Raw genomic sequence first — 20,755 nt, forward strand, 5'->3', positions numbered from 1 at the left:
TATGTGTCAGCACATGTCCAAAATATGTGTGTCACTGTATAAGTCAGCAAATGTCCAAAACACATGTGTCAGTTTGTCAAAAACACATTCATGCATCAGCACATCTCCAAAAATGCATGTATGTGTTTCCACTGTCTCACTCTGACTGATACTGTAGCATAATATACCTGAAACAATGTGCTAGTACATGTACTCTATCTGCATTGAAACTGTACATTTTCTAGTTTCATCATTTAAAAAACAAAACAAAACAAAAAAACGTACACTTGAAATTAAAAAAAAATATTCATGTTGAAATTCTGAGCTTAAGCACACCTATCTTCAAGTGTATCCACAATCTTACACTTTCACACACACACACACACACACACACAGAGTCTAACACACACCCTTCACAGACTGCATTAACACAAACATAATGCAAACACATACATATTACACACACAAAATACTGTGGCCAAGAGAAGAGCAAGGAAAAAAACATAAGAGAGAGATGGATGTAGGAGACATAAACACAGAGATCAGTGAACGGATTACAGAACAAAAACAAAATGGAAAAAGACCAAAGTACACAGAACAACTTACAGGTGTTTCAGTGATGACAGACCAAACAACCAACTGGAGGTGACATTGGCAATGCCGTTATGATCCAACTGCCTGCAATCGTGGAGTAACACCATTAAAAACTGGCACCTCATGCAACCTACTCATCAAGCAAACAAACACATCTACCCTCCCCTCACACACACACACAGACATACACACACACAAACTCACACACATGCATGTGTGTGCATGCACATGCCTACCCTCATCCCTGACTTTAGGAAAATGTATGCAGTTATCACGCACTTTAAATCAATGGTTCCATCAAGGCATGCGATAATAAATATATGCTTGTGTTTTTGTATGCAACTTAAGTATGGGTGGAGCAAGGAAATTAGAGCATGATGGTTGCATCTATCGACATGTAAATGTAGTCTGTGGGCATCTTCAGTTTCTTAACAAGAACAGCAATAACAATAACGGGCATTTATAGTGCACTCTATCTCCTTTTCTATCTTCTCATGCAGAATCACTCTCCATGTAAAGAAAGAACTGTAACATGAGAACAACTATCAACACAGGGAAAGGTAGGAAGAAAGCTGTCAACATTGATCTTATGAATCATCAAGAAGCTTGCACTTTTTACTTTTTTTTCCTTCCTTTTTTTTTTTTTTTTTTAACGCCAACAGATTATCATCAATCACAAAGTTCAGTTTTATTTTCACAAGTTGAGAGATCTCCATTATTCCTATCAATATCAAGGGTTTGGGTTTTTGTGTTATTGTTGCTGCTGCTGCTGCTGCTGCTGCTATTGTTGTTTTACTGTTTTGTTGATGCTGTTGTTTTGTTGTAGTTTTTGTTGTTGCTGTAACTGTTGTTGTTTTTGTTGTTGCTGTTCTGTTCCTTTTGTTGTTGCTGTTGTTACTGTTGAAGTTTTAAGAAGCAGGACAGGTGACTTACAGGTTGTTGATGCTCTCCAGGCCCCAGAAGGCTCCGTCCATGAGGGTGGTGATGGAGTTGCGTTTGATCTTCAACACCTGCAGGCTTTTTAACCCCTTGAAGGTCAGACCCTGGATGGTGCCGATCTTGTTGCGAGACAGCTCTCTGCACATTGCACACACACACATGTACATTTGCAATGCTTCATCATGGAAGACTCAAGTTTAGTTGCATAAGCAATGAAGTAGTCAACAGTTAAGCACACACACACACACAATCCCAGTCAGTTTTCAGCAAATGCATATATATATGTGTAAGCTGAAACCCACCTACACACAGCGGAAGTCAGTCTCCAGGTTTTTGAAGAAGAAAAACTGTTACTGGACCCCTCCTACCCCTCAATAAGTGATGTATAAATGTGTAAAACCAGTGACTTTGGACATCATCATAATTACTGCCACTGTTGTTGTGACTTGTCACTGTTCTGACCATCAACACAATCATAATACTGGCAGTATAAAATTTGCAACCTCTTGCACATATCCATGTTACTTTTGAAATAATAAATCACAGGAAACACATACATTTCCTTTGACCACTCGTATCATGTTCAACCACTGTGTACAGATCCAAAAGCAAAATATATGCATCATGGATCTGTTTCTATTCCCTTTTTTCTGTAAATAATCATTGTATTTCAACTTGCAACATGAACTATGTTATCTAAAGAAAGAGAGAGAGAGAAAAAAAAGCCTTTTCCATCCCACATCCACAAAAACTGATGAATGCACTGAGATATGAGCCCCACCCACCTCACCCCACCCCACCCCCTCCCACAAACCCCCTATCCACCAGCCTCCTCCCTTTGCTGCATGCAATCATTTGCTTTTCCCATTATCTCCCCTCTCCAAACAGCCATACATCACTTGGTGGTGGACAAGGTGAGGCAATCAATGAAAGGTTGAATGCTCGCTTCTTGCCCAGAGGCGTTCATCTGTTCATCGCAAGCTAATGCGTCCAGCGCAAGCCACATCCAGTTTCTCAAACAGAAGCCCCCCCACTCTCCCCACCTCCTCCCCCTGCCCCTTTCTTTATTTCTCCACTGATATTCTTGTGCACATCTGATCAATAGAGTTTTTAGGAAAGGCATAAAAGGATTCCCCCTTGTCCCCACAACTACTCCCCACCTTCTCTCAGTTCTTTTCTTCTCTGCCCTGATCCTCTCTCTGCTTTTGTTTTTGTTTGTTTATTTCTTCCTTTCTTTTTTAAGGGTTCTCCTATTCAAAGCTTACGATTGCCAAATTTCAATTTCAACTGAAATGGATGCAGGGCTCTGCATTCTCTTCAAGTTTTATCAGTCACAGGGTGTCAATGTTGGGAAATTGATACTGGAAGTTGATACTGGAAGTTGATACTGGAAGCTCAATAACTCGCTACTTGTTGCCACAAATAACTCTTTGAGCGTTTCTACACCGAAACAAATCCTTGCTTTTCTTTAAAATCCATTTTGCTTCTAGGTAACTATAGCAGTAAGAGACTGAGAAGCATGATTTAAACTTGTAAAAGAATAAACTTGTGCTGTCTTCATGCATGGATCATGGAGAATGTATGTTAATTTAGAAATGTCATATATATATATATGCTTCTCAGTTAACATTATCGTATGTTAATTCATTACCCCATATGTCAATATTATTAATTGGTAACAAGAACACACACAGCTACAAAAGTACTTGTACTGACTGTAGTTTTTATCAACAAAAAAGAAGAGAAAAAAAGCACACTCAAGAAAAAAGAAAGTGCAAGTACTCTGTTTCAAATACCAAAGACAGTACATAACATCACCAGCATGTTTTAATATCTCACTGAGAAGGGAAATAATTTTATAAATTAAAACCAGAAAGCCATTCTGATAACCACACAAAGAAAAACGATAATATATATATATATTTTTTTAACCCAGAAAGCAATGCTGCTATTCAAGAGATACCAAGAAAATCTTTGAAAAACAAGGTGTCTGAATACATCGCACTATTCACAGGATATACTGACATTTATAACAAGAAATAAAAGATAGAAAGGCTGATCTATAATCTCTAAATAATCAAACAAAACAAACAAAAAGAGAAGACTGGCAACATCTCATTCAAGTCAGTAAACAAGGGGGGTGGGGGTGGGTGGGGGGGTGGGAGCCAACTCACAGAAATCTGAGGCTGGCCAGAGTGGAGAAAATGTCTTTTCGGAGCTCAAACATCTGATTCTTGTTGAGTTTGAGATGCTCCAATGCTGTCAGATTGTCAAGACAACCTGGTTCCAGACGCATTATCTTGTTGTTGTTTAGATATCTGCCCAGACAAGTCAATAAAGATACAATAAACTATACGGAAGAAAGGAAATCATACACACACACACACAAACACACATAGGCACGCGCGCGCGCACACACACACACATCCACAAACTCACATTTATGCGCATAATTCATTATAGTAAAAACACACCATTTGCATGGTTCTTGAAACTTAGTAAATGACAAGTCAATGTTTTTTATCATTTACATTCTATCACTTTCTAAACAATCTGTGACATTCATATTTCTTTTAACAAGGACTACTGACACCAGCGACATCATCTTGAATGCATCTTTCATTACAGAAACAAAACAAAAAAAACCAAAGTCCTTACATTGAAAAAGACACGACGCACAAAGCAGCACTATGAGTATGACAGACTTTACAGTATACAATTCTTCCAGTTCAAGTGACCAATCCCCTTACCATCAGCATGACCATGACCATTGATGCTCATTAACCATTTAATATGAAAACTTTATCTCTGACACAGTTTTCCTGACACACGTTTCATAATAATAATAATAACAATAATGATGATGATGATAATCTGAATCTATACAACGCCTATTCTCTAAATAGGGCTCTGGGCACTTAAACACGGGCAAAAAACACACACACACACACAAACACATGCACCAACACACACCAAACACACACACACACACATCATCACACATACATACACACACACACGACCTATTTCTCCACCAAACAAGGACAAGTGTGTTTACACAATGCTTACAGGTGAGTGAGATGTGAAGGTGAAGGGAAAGCGCCAATGGGGATGTCCATGATCTGATTGTGGTTGAGATACAGGACCTCCAGGTGTGGCAAGGCCTGCAAGGCTTCCTGTGTGATGGTGTGGATCATGTTGTAGGCTCTGCAAACACCAGTGTTCAACATTCTCAATGAAATGAATGGCACCATCTGTCTTTTTCTGTGTGCGACAAAAACAAATTGGCACCAAATCACAACTGGTTATTCAATGCCATTTTCACCTTCAGATCTCTCAATCATTTCATCAAATGCTTTATCTCTGTAATATATATCAAATTTCATTCCATTTCAATCATGGACAAGCTAAACAATGTCAATAATACAGTGCACAAAAAAAGACACAGGTAAACCCAAAAGGTGACTGTCTACAAATCTTAAGATACTTGGATGAACTGTCCCAATTTCTTTTCTTTAAATACAAGAACATCAAAATCATTGGGGGAAAAAGTACTACACATAAACAGGGGGTAAAAAGGCTAATATTATATATATATATAAAAGGCTAATATATATATATATATATATATATATATATATATACACATACATATATATACATGTGTGTGTGTGTGGTGTGCGTGTGTGTGTTACTAACTGATCTTAAACAATTTTTTTGCTTTCAGAATTTCATTTGTGCTTCACCCCTCATCAAAGCCCTAACCCATCAACCAACCACAACAGACACTCAGACAGACAGACAGACAAAAAACAAAACAAAACAACAACCCAAAAATGAGAAGATGCTGTAGCCAAAGCAGCAGCAGCAGCAGCAGCCAGGAAAATATATAAACCCTCCCTCCCCTCCACCCGCCCTCCTGTACGTGTGCCCTGAACCAATGATAGCCAGGGACACCTGATGCAGGCAGGGTGGGGGTGGGGGGGAGGGAGAGAAGGTGTGCCTAAGTCAACACCGATATATGGGCCCTGCTTGCACAACTGTTAAAGAGGGCTATCCGGTGAGCAAACAAGGGGCTCCCTGCTCCCTGCTCACTGCCTGGGACACATCAGCCAGGCAAAGCCGGCACAAGAGCAAAAACACACCCTGTCTCCACCGCTGATGAATTTTCCTTGGCAGGCAAAACCCCAGGGGGAGGCACGTCACCCCTCCCCTCCCCTCTCTCTCTCACTCTCTTCTTCCCTGATGCTTCCAATCCCAGTCCCCCACCCCCAACCTCACCCCACCCCCTCTCTCATCCTCTTTTCCCCTTCACTCTTGAGTGAGAAGGTTCTATAAGCATCTGAATTATGATTTTACACCTGCACATTCTGCGGGCACCTCTCCCTCCTCCAACACCCCCTCTCCCTTGTCCTCTCCTCCCATCCTCTTCCTTCTTTCCCCCCCTCTACCCCCTCCACCCCCCCACTCCTTTATTCCTCTCTTCCCATCCTCTCCCTTCTTTCTCTTCTGCCTATTTCTTCTCCCTTTACACTAAAAACTAACCCATTCAGGACAATGCTGCCTGAGGCCAGCAGCACTCTTGGCCTGAGCCGGCCTTGAAAAACTCTTTAGAAAAAGGGTACTTGGACAACAAGCACCAGTGTGATTTTATTTAGAACAGACAGATTGGCCTAAGACTTGGCATCATGACAGGAGACAGATTAAGTTTTAGTTTAGTCACTTACTGTATTATAATTGTCATCACTTGGACTAAAATACAAATCATTTGAATCATTGCCCGTGTCAATACGCACAAAAACTTTCTCCAAGCCCAACACATACCATTTCCTCCAAGTACAATCTAAACCTCTGATTTTTCAATGCTAAAATTTGAAAAATGACGGTCAAATGCAAATGCAGGACGGGTCTGATTAGATAGGAGAAGGGAAGTAACTCATGAAACAGTGTATCGATTAACAAAGAGTGGATACAGATGAGTTTTGGACGTGAAGTTCACTGAACAACCAGTACACTTTCAAACCAGCCCCGAGTGACATTGCTGTTTCCAGAACTTTATCTTGGAATTGGTCAGCCAATGAGTAAAATAATGACCCGAATCTTTCTGTTTCTCACTTATTCTGGTGGTAAACTGTGGAATGAAATCCCTGAGTATCTTAGAAATAGATCTACCATAGAATCTTTCAAAAAAGCGTTTCAAAAATATCTGACGCAACAAATGTAATTAGTTCCAGCAAAATCGAAGCATATGATGAGATCTTAGTAAGCCGACAAAATTTGATTAATCATTCTCCCACAGAGTGCAAGCAAGGAAAAAGGCGCAGTGTTAAGTATGCGTGTGCATGTCTATACATGTGCTTGTGTGTTTGAGTACATGTGTGTGATGCCTGTGTGTGCACACATGTGTGTTTGAAGATTTTCATGTGGCAATGTTTTGTTTGATTTTCATGTTTCCGTAACTGTAGTCATTGATTCATCTGTCTATGTATCTATTATTACCTATCTGATTTGTTCTATGTCATTAATTTATTCACATTTATTTCATTTATTATACTGTGTGCATGTATGTGTATGCATGTGTGAGAGCATGGTGTAAAGAATCTTCCAGCTTATCCATTCTAGTTTCTACCCTCAATAAAACGTTTGTCAGTAATTGTCATTGTCATTGTTTCTCCTCCCCTTTACACAAATAATATCCTGAATCCTCCCAACACCCTCTCCCCATCACACAATTAGAATAATAACACAAATCCTCACACAATTTACCCCTGCCCATTAGGCACTAACAATAACCCCAATCCTCACAATTTGCCACTCCCATTAATTCACACTTCAAAGTTAAACATAATCAACTGAATCCTCTCAGTCCCAAATTCCCCTCCCCTCACCACTTTTGAAAGCCCGCAGAGAGGTGTTAACATATCAAAGCAAAACCAGGAATTCAGCCTTGCAGGCTCCAAGACCTCTGGCCTGTACATGTGGATCAAGCTTATGACTCATGTATAAAAACAATTACACCCCCCAAGAAACTCTGGGAGGCTGCAGTGAACAGCAGCACATGCACAGACTGACTGCGTTACCAAAGAAAAAAAAAAGTGCTAAAGTAAACAATATTCAGCCTAAATAAATTAATGGGTTACGCCTGGCTGTAAACTGGAGTGTTTATGAATTCATAATATAATAAATAATTATAAAGTTCTATATAAGCTACTGAGGCCAAAAAATAAACAGCTGGGGAAAAAAAAAAAATTTCAGACTGCTGGTTTAAGTCAAGTCATTTTATGGCTGATGCTGTTCATGTCACTGATTGACACACAGAGGGAAAGAGAGACAGGGACAGAGAGACAGAAAGAAAGAGATGTAGTATAAGAGAAAAGAGAGGAAACAAGGTGAGAGAGCAGAGTCCGTTCGTTTGTGCTTCAGAATATAACATACAAAAATTTGTATTTATTTCATGTGCATACATCATTACAGTCAACCACTCAATACCCAAATTAGTCATGACATGTCAATTAAGACAAAAAAAAAGTTTTTATTTACACAAATTATTAACTGCAATGTACACATTCACTCATTCAGCAACAATCTCCCCTCTACTTTCATTCTGCTGATGTTGTATTAAACAGATTAATTTGGCAACAAAAAAACAAACAAAAACAAACAAACAAATAAAAACAACAACAAAAAACAAACACTGAAACAGACAAGAAAAGGGCTATTGTAATTTGTGTATAAAGTAAACTCACAGTGAAAGTTCCTTGATGACCAGATGTGCAGGAAACACTGGCATTTCTGTTAATTTGTTGTGAGTGATTTTCCTGTGAAGGGCAATACAGAATGAATGTTTATTAACAGGATACAATAATCATGATTTTCCTGTGTGAAGGGTAAAAAACAGAATAATTGTTCATTAACAAGATAAAATAATAACATTTGTTTTAAAAGATAAATTTCTAAAAAGATGTATAATATTTTTTTCTTTTAAAAGAGATGTGTAATATTACTTAATACATGATCACAAATGATAATTATTGTACTCAAACTTTAACTGAGACTGCTTCATCTTGAAAATTTTTGCATCAAAGTTTTTGAATGTTGGCTTGTAATAAGTATCAAACAAAATATGATAAACATCATGCATGTACCGATAATATACAAGAATAAAGAACTATGTAAAAAGAAGTAAAGCAAACTGCACTGCCACAACAATGTAAATAATTTCTCTCTTGTTTGAACGCACACATGCATTTGTAAACACTCTGCACACACATACACACACACTGACACAGACAGACACACACACATACACACAAATCATTTGCAGCTGTTTCAAAGCAACCATGGCACAGATACTGGTTCCTTCTTGTGATGTTACCCAATTCTCTACATCATTAAAATTAAGATTAGTAATTAATAATATCACTACCAGCCCTCTTGTAAAACGAACAAAACTGTGCTCTGACTTACAGTGTGCGTAATGAAACAAGGTCTTCAAAAATTGATCCATTGATGAATGTGATATCATTTTTGCTGAGGAATCTGGAACATAGCACAGACAAACTCTCATCAGCACAATTACTCAATTGCTGGTATGTGCACAACTCTACAGGTACATTTCACACATGTTTACAACTAAATAATGACAGAAAAAAAAGTGTTCACCACACTGGTCCTAAGCCTGACTGGTGGGAAAGACCAAGGATCACATAAATGTGTAATTAATACAGTAAAAGTATACCAGATTTATGTGACCCTGATAATTCAAAATTACTTAAGCGAAGGCCAGAAAGCAAAAATAAATTTGAACCAATCAAATGAATATGATCTGGTGGTTTATAATGCAACACATTCTATTAGCACTATCGTCTACAATGGATCAGCATGTAAACCTGTGTACAATATGTGCACATATGTGTGTACACATATTTGTGAGAGACAGTGTGAGATCTATACATATGTGTGTAAACTGTAATGTTCTTTTGTGGCATGTATGGGAAAGGGTACACACTGACACTCACTGCATTATCAATTTAAATAAATGTATACACTGTGAACTTCATACATGTATGCATATATATGTACAACCGATCAAGCTAAACTGTTAAAAGATATGTCTAATTCATGTGTAATGTTTGTGGTTTGATATCATACAGACTAATTGTGTGTGTGTGTGTGTGTATCAAGTGGTGTGGGCAAGCATGCAGTTTGAAAAAACAAGCAAATATAACCTTGATCAAAATTTAACAATGATAATTGATATAAACTACAAAGTTGTACTATGCACAATGTAAGTTGTACTATGCACAATGTAACATTATAATGATGATTGTTTTTCAGTCAACTTCTTTGTCAAGGTACCACCCAAACTCACACACTTAGCAAACAAACACCAACCTCCCTAAACAAGGGCAGAAAAGGTGGAGAGAAAAGGATTATTAATTAAGTGGAGGGCGGGAAGGGCAAGGCTGCCCTGACATTACCTTGTGAACCAAGGAAGCATTCATTTCACACCTCACCTGACCCCCTTGTCAGACCCCACCTGTGCAGGTTAATTCATTTGGCCACTCTGGCCCCACAGAGCCAATGTATCACACCCATAACTGCCTGCCTCCCACCAACTTAGGTTTGTCTCCCACTCCCACCCTCTGACAATGCCTAATTTGTCAACAGCATTGTCTGACACCTTTAATTAATTTAGCACTGTTGCACTTGCTTCAAGACCTTCACATAATTTTTTGTTTGTTTGTTTGTTGTTTTTGTTTTTGGCTCCAACTCAAGTCTGAGAAAACTACAGAGCATGACTGTCCATTTGATTTGTGACTTTACAAACAGGTTATCTAAATATCATCACAGTTGGGTTTTTTTTGGTTTTTTTGCCAGAAATAACTATCTAACAATGATAATGATGATGATGATGATATGATGATGATGATGATAATACAATATTATTATATTACTAATGCTAATTATGCTCATTATCATTTTTATGCTAAAAAAGTAATAATTTATAGTAATATTGTAATAGCAACAATAAACGTAGATTAACGACAACAAGAATTAATAATGATCATAAAAATATATATAACAAAACACAAAAAAAATAATGTTCAAAACTTATCCAATATAATTTAATCTAACTATACATGGATAATATCAATATAGAGCAAAAGTAGTTTAATCCCACTGATTAATCTAGCAGATCTATAACAGCTTGCAGATAACTCAGAAGACCATAACAAATCATATGCTTAGATTTTACCAGAACTTTTAAGCAGAGTGGAATTTGTTGGATATTAATACAATAGTGGTTCATTACTGTTCTGTGTTTAAAGCCATATGTTCAAAAGTACTTTTATATTTCAAAGCCTTTGTCTCATTTTTGTGTATTCGTTTTCCTACTTATCTGTTATTTGTTTTTTTCTTTGTTATTATTATTATTATTATTATTATTCTTATATTATTATTATTATTATCATTTACTAAGTTACTTAGTTGTCACTTTGCCTCTCTATAAATGACCACATTTAACAATAATGAAGTTTTCAATTAAAAGGTCTCTTTCATGTTCTGACCTAAGGTGAAAATTTATTAGTCCATACTGCAACGTACACAATGCATACTGCCACCCAAATTAACTTTTCCAATACCGCTGGGTCCTGCTTTTCATGTGCGTGTGGCTGGCACACATTTGAGCAACACTTCTTCCTGTCAACCCTAAGGTCCCCCTCCCCCCCAGCTCCCCCCCCCCTCCACACACCCCACCCCCTCCCTCCTGCCTGCACTGTTTCCCCCGATACACACGGCCTGTACACTGACTAATACAGCCATTCAGGCAGACGCGGGCCCCAGGCCCTATCTGAAAGAGGCTGACATTAGCACCAGGCCCAGCATGCAGGGCCCATTCAGCACGCCACCCAATTTATTGGATCTGCAGGTAGCAATAAAGCTGGGTGGGTTTGTGTCTCTCCTGGCAAACACATCAAAATACTGCCTCAATACATGAGATCTGGCCCATAACCGATCCCTTACCCGCTCACCTACCCACCTCCTTCCTACTCCCCACTATTCACCTGCACACCATCATCCAGCCCCTCAGTTGGGTAGGGGGTGGGTGGAGGTAGAGGAGAGGGAAAAGGGGTGGAAAGTGTGTGTGTGTGTGTGTGTGTGTGTGTGTGTGTGTAATGTGTATATGGGTCTTTGTGGGGTGGCTGGTCCTGCAACAGTGCAAAACTAACCCGGACAAAAATGTGTTTTTTCTGTCAGGAAAATTTATCATGAAAGACAAAGTACTGTGATTGATAAACCAATACTATACAGAACTAGAAGTAATGAGATATAAATCTTACAATATATGCCGAATCTTGATGACAGCCTAAACATCTGAAGAAACTGTAAGAATGATACAAGAAGAGTGAAGAACTCGGTTAACAAAGAATATTTTCTTCTCTTTTTTTTGTTTTTTGTTTTAGGGTTTTTCGATGTTGGTTTTGGTTTTGGTTTTTTGGTTTGTTTGGTTGGGGTCTTTTTGGAAGGGGGGGGGGGGGGGGGTACTGTTCTTTCAATTACACAAATAAAAAAGCCCCCTTTTCAGAGTCTCTGCTTGTCATCACTAAGTATACAAAAATTTTAAGTCAGAACTTTATATATATATATATATATATATATATATATATATATATATATATCTCACAGCACAGAAGACCTATTTCCCATTTATATCCTCATTCTTTGTGTGTCGAGGCTTTTGCTAAAGTAAAAGCTACTACACAAACAAATTTATGGCAATGGTCATAAAGAGAACGTGGTGGAACTGGATGAGATGGGGAACAAGAAAAAAAACAGAAAAAAAGTAGACGTGAATGTACAGAATACTGAATAGCAAAGATCCATGGACAAGGATTATTTCCTGGACGATAGCAGTGCTCCTGAAAAGGACCCAGTCCCCTGTTAAGGGTGGACTGAGCTGCCTCAAGAGGTCCGGCTGACCACTTCATCACACCTGCATGGCTCTCAGGTGAAAAGCTTTGGCCTGCTCCCTCCCTTCTCCTACCCCCCACTCACCCCAAGTTATGAGAGGCCGGGGGTTGGGTGGGAGGGAAATGGTAACAATTGAGGCTTTTACAATCTTACTGCCGGTTCACACCTCTCAGGCTGGGGCTCAAAGAGGGTATGGTTCTTTGTGTGGAGAGGAAAAAGGTGCCAGGGAAAAGGGAAGAAAGAAAGAGAGAAAGAAGTCGTGCCAGGCTCGGTGATTAGTTTGGCTTCTCTTCTGTTCTGTGTGACCCAGGCAGTCTTCCTGCCACGGTCTCTGACACCTGGGACAAAGGTTCAAACCTTTTGTGGCCTTGAACGAAAGCAATCCAGAACAGAACAATTACAAGAAAAATATATATTCCTCTGACCATACTCACTCTTCCTATCTTACCCTTCTTCCCATTACTCACGGTCATGCTCTTAGTCCTAGGCCAGGTGGAGCTAGAGTGTTGACAATAATATAATAGAACCAGTGGAGAGTTGCTGACCATAAGTGACCACTATAGCCCAGGTGTCTCAATTCCTAAATCTGCTTGATAAAGTGTTGATGATAAATTCATTAAATTCCTGGAGTAATATTTGTTTTACAAATGCCCTCAATATCTTTGAATTGAAGTGTCAACATCCAACATGGTCATCTTTCATCTGATCTTCAACACCACATTGTAGTACTACTACTAGTATCAATTAACTATATGTAAAAGCCCAAACTTTCAATGCAGTTAACAATCATAGTCGGTTTTCATCATGATCTTCACCACCACAGTGTTAGTGTAGTAGACTAGTAGTAGTACCACTACTAGTAAGAATTAAAATAAATTTATATGTATGTAAGCTGAAACTTTCAAAACAATTAAACAATATTAAATATCTTATAAATTACAAATGAATAAGTGCAATATTTTTCTTTCAGTTTATTGTTTAGAAAAAATTATGAAACTTTTGCTACAAGACAGATGGTTCTTTCACCAGTTCATGACAAACTTAATAGTTCAAAACATGTAAGATCTTGAAAACAAATTTCATTTTCAGATTCAGAGAGAGATGAATCATACAGAGATGAAGGAAGATAAAATAAGAAAGAAAGATTTTTTCCCCCACTGACCTGTCAAGGTCAAATGAAAGGGGAAAAACAAACTTTTTCTTTCCTCAAGTCTGTGCATGCACACACATTTTAGTTTCATTTTGTTATTGTTGGTTTGGCACGTTTCTTTTCTTTTTATACTAAGACTAATAAGAGGGATGGGAGGAGTTACAGAGTAGTGGGGTGGAAGGGAAGTGTGTAAGTGTGGTGGCCATGATGATGGTTTTCAGAAGACTGATTGGTTGGCTGGGTTGGGTATTTTTTTCTGTGGGGGAGGGGGAGGTTTGTTTTGTTTTGTTTTTCATGTTGGGAAGGGTGGGGGGTGCTGAAAGTGGACAAACATCCTGTTACTTGTTTTGTTTGTTTTCGACAGGTACTGTATTTCATTTATAAAACAAAATGATGGACTACATTACAATTTATATATTATAAGCTAACATTTATTGATCTTTTGTAACCAATAAGTTTCACTCACAATACTTCCAGTTTGCGTAATCCTTTGAAGTCATCAGGTCCCAGGGCAGTTATTCCATTTGATTGCAGTTCCCTGTTGAAAGGAAAATGACAATCAATGAATTTTAAAATCAGTTGCTCTTCATACTGAATCAACTTCAGTTCAAATAAATATACATCTAAGTTAATCAAACATTTCTTGACTTGTTCTAGACACTTATAACTGTAACATAATAACAACTTCATATCAAAATATCATTTGAACCCCCTCCTGTTCCCTCCAGGAGAGGTGGGAGTGAGGTGAAGACACTTGAGCTGATTTACAACTGGAGATCTGGAATGGATTATTTATCAAACTTTACGTGTTTGAATTTGAAACTGAAGAGATTTACAATACAGAGCTATACTTTGTTGAACATGTAAAAAAGAAGAAAGGAAAAAGAAAGGCACACAACAAATTTCAAAGCAAATTCTCAACTATTATTAGTATCAATATTACTCAAGAAAGAAGACCTGCTTCAACTTCATCACACACTGAATTGTGAACAACATCAATTTTCAAATGATCAAGACTACAGACTTTTTTCCAGTTGACGCAACACAGTGGTAACTATAATCTTAAAATTAAATTGTAAATTTATGTGAGTTAATGTTTTCAGGAGTGATGCTTAATAAATTCAAAACAGCCATGACCATGACTCAAACACCTGATAGCAGAAATGCACTCAGCACTCTCTCTTTGAATCATAAATTTTAGACTGCAGCGCAACACTCTTTTTCAAAGTAACAATGCCAACAGACAATAGTATTTTGTCTGGCATATGGCTTCATATTTAAATTAATTCTGACTTGTGGTATTGAGAGAAACTGTATTTGCTGGCCAATTAAAATAGGATAACACGTACATTCTCTACACATCTGATTCTGTAAACAAAAAATTTAATTGTAGTACAATATACATGAATGGGCAATGCTGTAAGACTAAACTATTTAAATAATGTTTGTCTGCAAGCTAAAACATGTATAGATGAATATCTACAACTAACTAAAACAATAAAAATAGCTGGTTTGGAGATAATAAAAGACTAAAACAATATGATCACTTATAAATGAAAGTTGTATGGTATAAGCAGTGGAAGGCAGATTCATCAGTGAAAACACAAAGGCTTTCTCTGTATAGCTACTGCTGTGCAAAATACCATCTAAAGCATTGACTCAGTCAGTGTAGACCTGTGTGACTGACTTAGAAAGGTCAAACAATGAAACAGCTCAGAAATCTTTGATGACCCAGGAAACATATCAATGGAAATGAATCTGGACTATAAACCTTTCTGTTTTGAAAACAATATCAATTTATAGAACTAGAAGCTGCTGAAAGAGGAATTAACGATCACAATCATAACTTTTCATTTAACTACTTGATAAACCACTTCTTTCAACTCACTGTGACTGTCGCTGAACAAAGCTAAGCATTGAAATTTTCAACTTAATTTTAAAATACAAAACAAAAACAAAATCACATTCTCTCCTAAGGTCAGGTGGCAATAAAATGGCTGGGACTGGGAAACAAAGTGATATTAAAAATAACTTTTAAGCATCACCTAGTCAGTGTTTACTAAGTTTCAGTATACACAGACAGACATGTATACATGTACACAAATACAGGTTATCATCTTTAAAGGCTCATTATATTTATAATTCCAGTTAAACCACACCTTCCTTGCGTAAACCTTGTTTAATTCATTATTAACTACAATACAGGTGTGCTTCAAGCAATTCTACCACCATACAGCTTTGTATAATGGCACCATCACGATCCTGTTAAGAGAAAGGTACTGAAAGTGAACCATCACAGTAACTGGAATGATGAGCATTCTCAAACATTAAAAAGTTACTTTTTATTTTCTGAGCAAATGGATGATATTTTTTTCAAACTCTGTATCATTAAATCACAAATTTGAAAGACTGTGTGTGTGTGTGTGTGTGTGTGTGTGTTTGTGTGTGTACTGTACATGGACGCACATTTGCATAATTATAAATCAGTGTGTGTGACTATGCCTGTGCCTGAGTACATTTGGTGTGTGTGTGTGTGTGTGTGTGTGTGTGTGTGTGTGTGCGCGCGCGCGCGCGCGCGCATGCCGAGGTTATCCATGTAGTAAGTAGTAATCTGGTATTGAATCAGTGAGCAACACATACACAACCCAGTTCTTGGGTTTAGCTGGCTCCTAAAAGTAAAGCTACGTCAGCTATCTACCACTCAACGCAAAATACTATTATAACTGCTCTGATGATCTAATGATCTATACTTTATGCATATAAAAATATATTCATAATTATATATATCTTTGTGCGCACTAGCATGCAAACACATTGGGGAACGTCAGGGGGAAGGGGGTTTGGGGGGGACTAAACTCTTTCCCATCGATACCAAAAATAGGAGGGAATCCATACTTACAATCGAGTGACCCAGTCATGGTGGCGAAGATCCGAAGGGACGCTCAGAAGGCCCTTTTTGCTGCAATCTATCAATCCACCAAAGCAGGTACATGACGTGGGACAGATGAGCACAGCTCTAGAACTGGGGCACAACACTGCCCAAACAACGAAGGCCGAGCAGACGTACAACAACACGGCCGCCATGTTTGTTCGGGGCCCTTCGGTCTATCGGTCCGACATTGACCTGAGGCCCCAGTCATGCACCATTCAGACAACTGACAGCCCTCTCGGTAAATTGGAAGACATCCTGATCGTTGCCGACATCCGAGTACTCCAACAGGCAACAATGCTGATCAATCCCTGAGAAACACCACGCACCATCCGACTCGTGCGGTAGTCCACACACACACTGAACTGGGAGCTTTTGGTTGGCTTCCCACGTTTTGTCTGAATGCATTCCTAAAAGAAAGTAGCACGCTGTGATTGGTCACTGGTGTCACATGATGCATATATTAACACCTTGAAACACGAAGGCGATTGCTGTGTGGTGTTCGGAGAACGATTCATTTCAAGTGTTTCTCGTTTGATACCAAAGTCAGCCTTGAGGTGTTTTCTTCTTCTTCTTCTTCTTCTTTTCGTTCTTTTTTTTTTCTTTTTTTTTTTAAGGAATCGCTCACGCACACACAGCCTCTTCTTCTTCTCGAACACGTTGTGTGTGCGTGTGTGTGTGTGTGTGTTTGTGTGCGTGTGTGTGTGCCATTTCAGCTGGCTGTGGACGAAGCACGCTTGATCATGGGCGGAGAAAGAAGAATTAAATGCCCTGTGTGCTACCATGCAGTGACTGTCATCTAAAACGCTTTGTTGAGTTTTCGCATTTCACACGTATACTCTTTACTTCTTTCTACCTCTCTCTCCCTCCCTTTACCCTCTTTCGGAATGAGGTGTGTGCTTCTTGATACTTTTCTTTCTTCAGTACACGATACAAGCTCGCGCAAAACGAAACAAAAATTAATTATCAACAAAACCAGCATAAAGCAACACACACCCAAGCTAAAAAACAACAACAACTTATTATCAAATAAGCAAATAAATAATCCAAATAAATCATCTTACGTTGGCCTATTATAAGTTGATTTTCTATCTTACCTGGTAAAAATAAATAAATAAATAAATAAAAAGGATATGATTTCAGCCGCTGATAACAAAGCTGGCCGCTGCGGGCCGGTGTCAGTAGGCCCGATTCTATGACAACATTCTCACCGGCAGCTCTTGGAAGATCGTCAATTGCATGTTTTCGATTTCAGTCAGGGGTGGTGCAAATCTGACCGGCAGTGCGTTTGGGTCAGTTTATGCATTTCATTATGCAGTCAGCATCTTTCTGCTTCTTCTTGTGTGTGTGTGTGTGTGTGTGTGTGTGTGTGTGTGTGTGAGAGAGAGAGAGAGAGAGAGAGAGAGAGAGAGAGAGAGTGCGCGTTTGTGTGTGCCCGGTTCATGGCCGGTTCATTGAGCAATAACTGAGAATCAGGTCTAAAATAACATGCGCTCAAACCGCGTTAAAAAAACAACAACTGAACAAAACATAAGAGGACATTAATACCGGCCAAGACTGAACTTGAAGTCAAAACTAATACTTTCCCGGCAAAAGTCCGGCTGTCAAAGCGAAGAGTAGCTGTGTTAGTCAAATAAACAACTTGACTCACTGGGTCATGTTTCAACTTATAACCGGCTGAATAAGTCGGCCCGCCGTGACGTCGACTGCCACGGTGACAAACTGATAAAAACGAGTCAACTTAAATGAAAACAAATATCTTCAAGTGAACGCGAAACTAGTCAGTGTGGCGTAGCAGTCACGGCGTATGTGGCAACGCGGGTGAAGACTTGACTTTTATCCGACCAAGTTAGACTGAACTATAAAGTTAGGCAATGATGTTCCACTGAGCGAAACGCGGACTGAAGAGAATTATTACGAAAAAAACAACAAAAAACACAACAATTTTCTTGACTACTTCTGGACAGACAACGTCAATAATAGTTTTAGAGGAAAGACGTGGAGGATTAGTCGACTTTAAATCCTAGGCTATTAAGTCAGTATACGTGACATTATTCTAGTGATATAGCCTAAATAGCCCATGGTTCTTATCAGTATAATTTAGTCATGGAGACATGGTGAATTAGTCGACTTTAGATCCGAGGCTATGAAGTATACGTGACAGTATTCTAGTGATATAGCCCGGCTAAACAGCCCATGGTTCTTATATAATTTCGTCATGGAGACCTGGAGGATTAGTCGACTTTAAATCCGAGGCTGTTAAGTATACGTGACAAAATTCTAGTGATATCATAAATAGCCCATGGTTCTTATATAATTTAGTCATTCTCTCTGCTTCGGTTGAACAGCACCGGACGATCAATTGTGATGAATCGTATTCTAGTCAGTCTGATAAATATTTTGCCTGCAAGAACACAATTAAGACGCCGATCAAAAGAACAGATCGTGAACTGAGAACCAAATCAACCGAAGGATTCTCTGCTACATACGTTTCATTATATATCTTTATAAATTCTTGATTTAGAATTAGCAGAAACAAAGCAGAATCAAACAAAAAACAACAACTGACAAACAAAATTTAATAAATGACTCGAACGAATAAATAAACAAATAAATGAATGAATGAACGAACAAATAAATGAATAGATAAAGAAATAACTGTATGGGTAGTAGGGATTGTAACGGTCCTAAAGTTAAAACGTATTTATGAATTTAAAATGTGTTTGATGAAACTGATGAGTGTGTAGGATTAACTTATTCTGCTAAACCCCGAACCCGAACTGAACGTAATTGTGTGTGTGTGTGTGTGTGTGTGTGTGTGTGTGTGTGTGTGAGAGAGAGAGAGAGAGAGAGAGAGAGAGAGAGGGAGGGAGAGAGAGAGTGTGTGTGTGTGTTTGCGCGCGCGCGTGTATGTCAGTGTGTGTGGTTTTCAGTGTGTGTAGTGTTAGCACACCCCCCCCCACCCCCCACCCACCCCTCTCTCTCTCTCTGCCAACCCACACAAACGAGTTAAACATTTGCACGCTGATCATTAGGCCAAACATTCGATCATGCAAACAAGGAATCTTTACCGGATCGCCGCACCTCCCATGGAGATAGTCTCCCTGTATAAACCATCAGTCCTGCGGCGCAAAAATGGCCCCTCCGTTGACCACAGGCGTTAAGTGATGAAAATTGGGCTTCAATGCTATAACAGGATTCGCCCCTTTTCCCACTGTTTCTTTTGTGTGCCCAGGCGCCTGAGTTTGATTCTCACCAGCATGCTTCCGTCAGCGATGGCGCCATCTACGTTACTTGCTCATTACTGAGCAATGCAAAGGGATGCTCGGAACACCCCCGCGTTGGGACTGCTCATTATTTGATGAGTATGCGAAGTGTCTGATCCCAGACAGAACCTGAATCCAACTCCCCTGCACCATGTGGCGTGATGCCACTGCTGGTCAGTCACCGGGATCAGTGTTGACAAGAAGGGTCAAGCTGGGACGGTCCCCAATGTGGCGATTCAAATACGTGCGCATTACACAAGCTTTTCGCCAGTCCCTAAGTTCGAAGAAGCTGACGAGCTGAGACTTTGTTTTTGGAGAACACACACACACACACACACACACATACAACAAAGAAACACAAAATGAAGAATTTGTTTCTGGCGGTGTCACTCATTAGTGAGAAAGCTGTTCCCATAATTCGCTAATTCTTCCATCCCTTGAGCCAATCAGAATTGATTGCGTTTCTGACGGGGCTTAACAGTATTCGTTTTCCGATTGGCTCAGCGAGTTAGCTGGCGCCGTCTGACTCGAGGTGGCCCGACCTTAGCGGGGTTCACAGAGCTGTCATGGAGTCCATGTCGAGTTAAAATTATTGTTAACTGGTTTCCAGGACTCCCCTCCTCCAACCATACTGTACCCTCTTCGAATCGAAACAACAGCGCTGAACAGCTTGACCTTGAGGGTTCCAGCTAATTGTTAAACTCCCCTCTTTGTTCAACTGGTTAGCCAGAAACCAGCTTCATTGTGTTCGTAGTGTAATCATCGCTCGGGCTAATTCAAAGTACCTCCATGCTGCATCTGTTCACGCCTTTGTCAATTTACGAGGAAAGGAGTGGCAGCACGATTTAATAACGCCACAAGCAATTCAAAATGGCTTCCCGTGTTCACCGTCATGAGTGCAATTTCCAACTGTACCTGCCG

At 39.2% G+C, this 20,755-nt stretch overlaps 1 protein-coding gene across 1 annotated transcript in view; it reads right to left on the minus strand.

Moving 5' to 3' along the window:
* Positions 1–16,966, minus strand: part of LOC143300070 (uncharacterized) — a 37,657-nt gene extending 20,691 nt beyond the window's left edge. Inside the window, exons 1-8 of the mRNA XM_076613629.1 lie at positions 16,539–16,966; positions 14,106–14,177; positions 8,980–9,051; positions 8,259–8,330; positions 4,582–4,719; positions 3,687–3,830; positions 1,507–1,650; positions 586–657 (exon numbers count right to left, since the gene is read on the minus strand). Of these exons, the coding sequence (XP_076469744.1) occupies positions 586–657; positions 1,507–1,650; positions 3,687–3,830; positions 4,582–4,719; positions 8,259–8,330; positions 8,980–9,051; positions 14,106–14,177; positions 16,539–16,723 (899 nt within the window). The 5' untranslated portion in view covers positions 16,724–16,966. The remainder of the gene's footprint in view (positions 1–585; positions 658–1,506; positions 1,651–3,686; positions 3,831–4,581; positions 4,720–8,258; positions 8,331–8,979; positions 9,052–14,105; positions 14,178–16,538) is intronic.
* Positions 16,967–20,755: the final 3,789 nt, after the last annotated feature.

Source organism: Babylonia areolata, chromosome 25 (assembly GCF_041734735.1).
Source record: "Babylonia areolata isolate BAREFJ2019XMU chromosome 25, ASM4173473v1, whole genome shotgun sequence".
NCBI classification, from domain to species: Eukaryota; Metazoa; Mollusca; class Gastropoda; order Neogastropoda; family Buccinidae; genus Babylonia; species Babylonia areolata.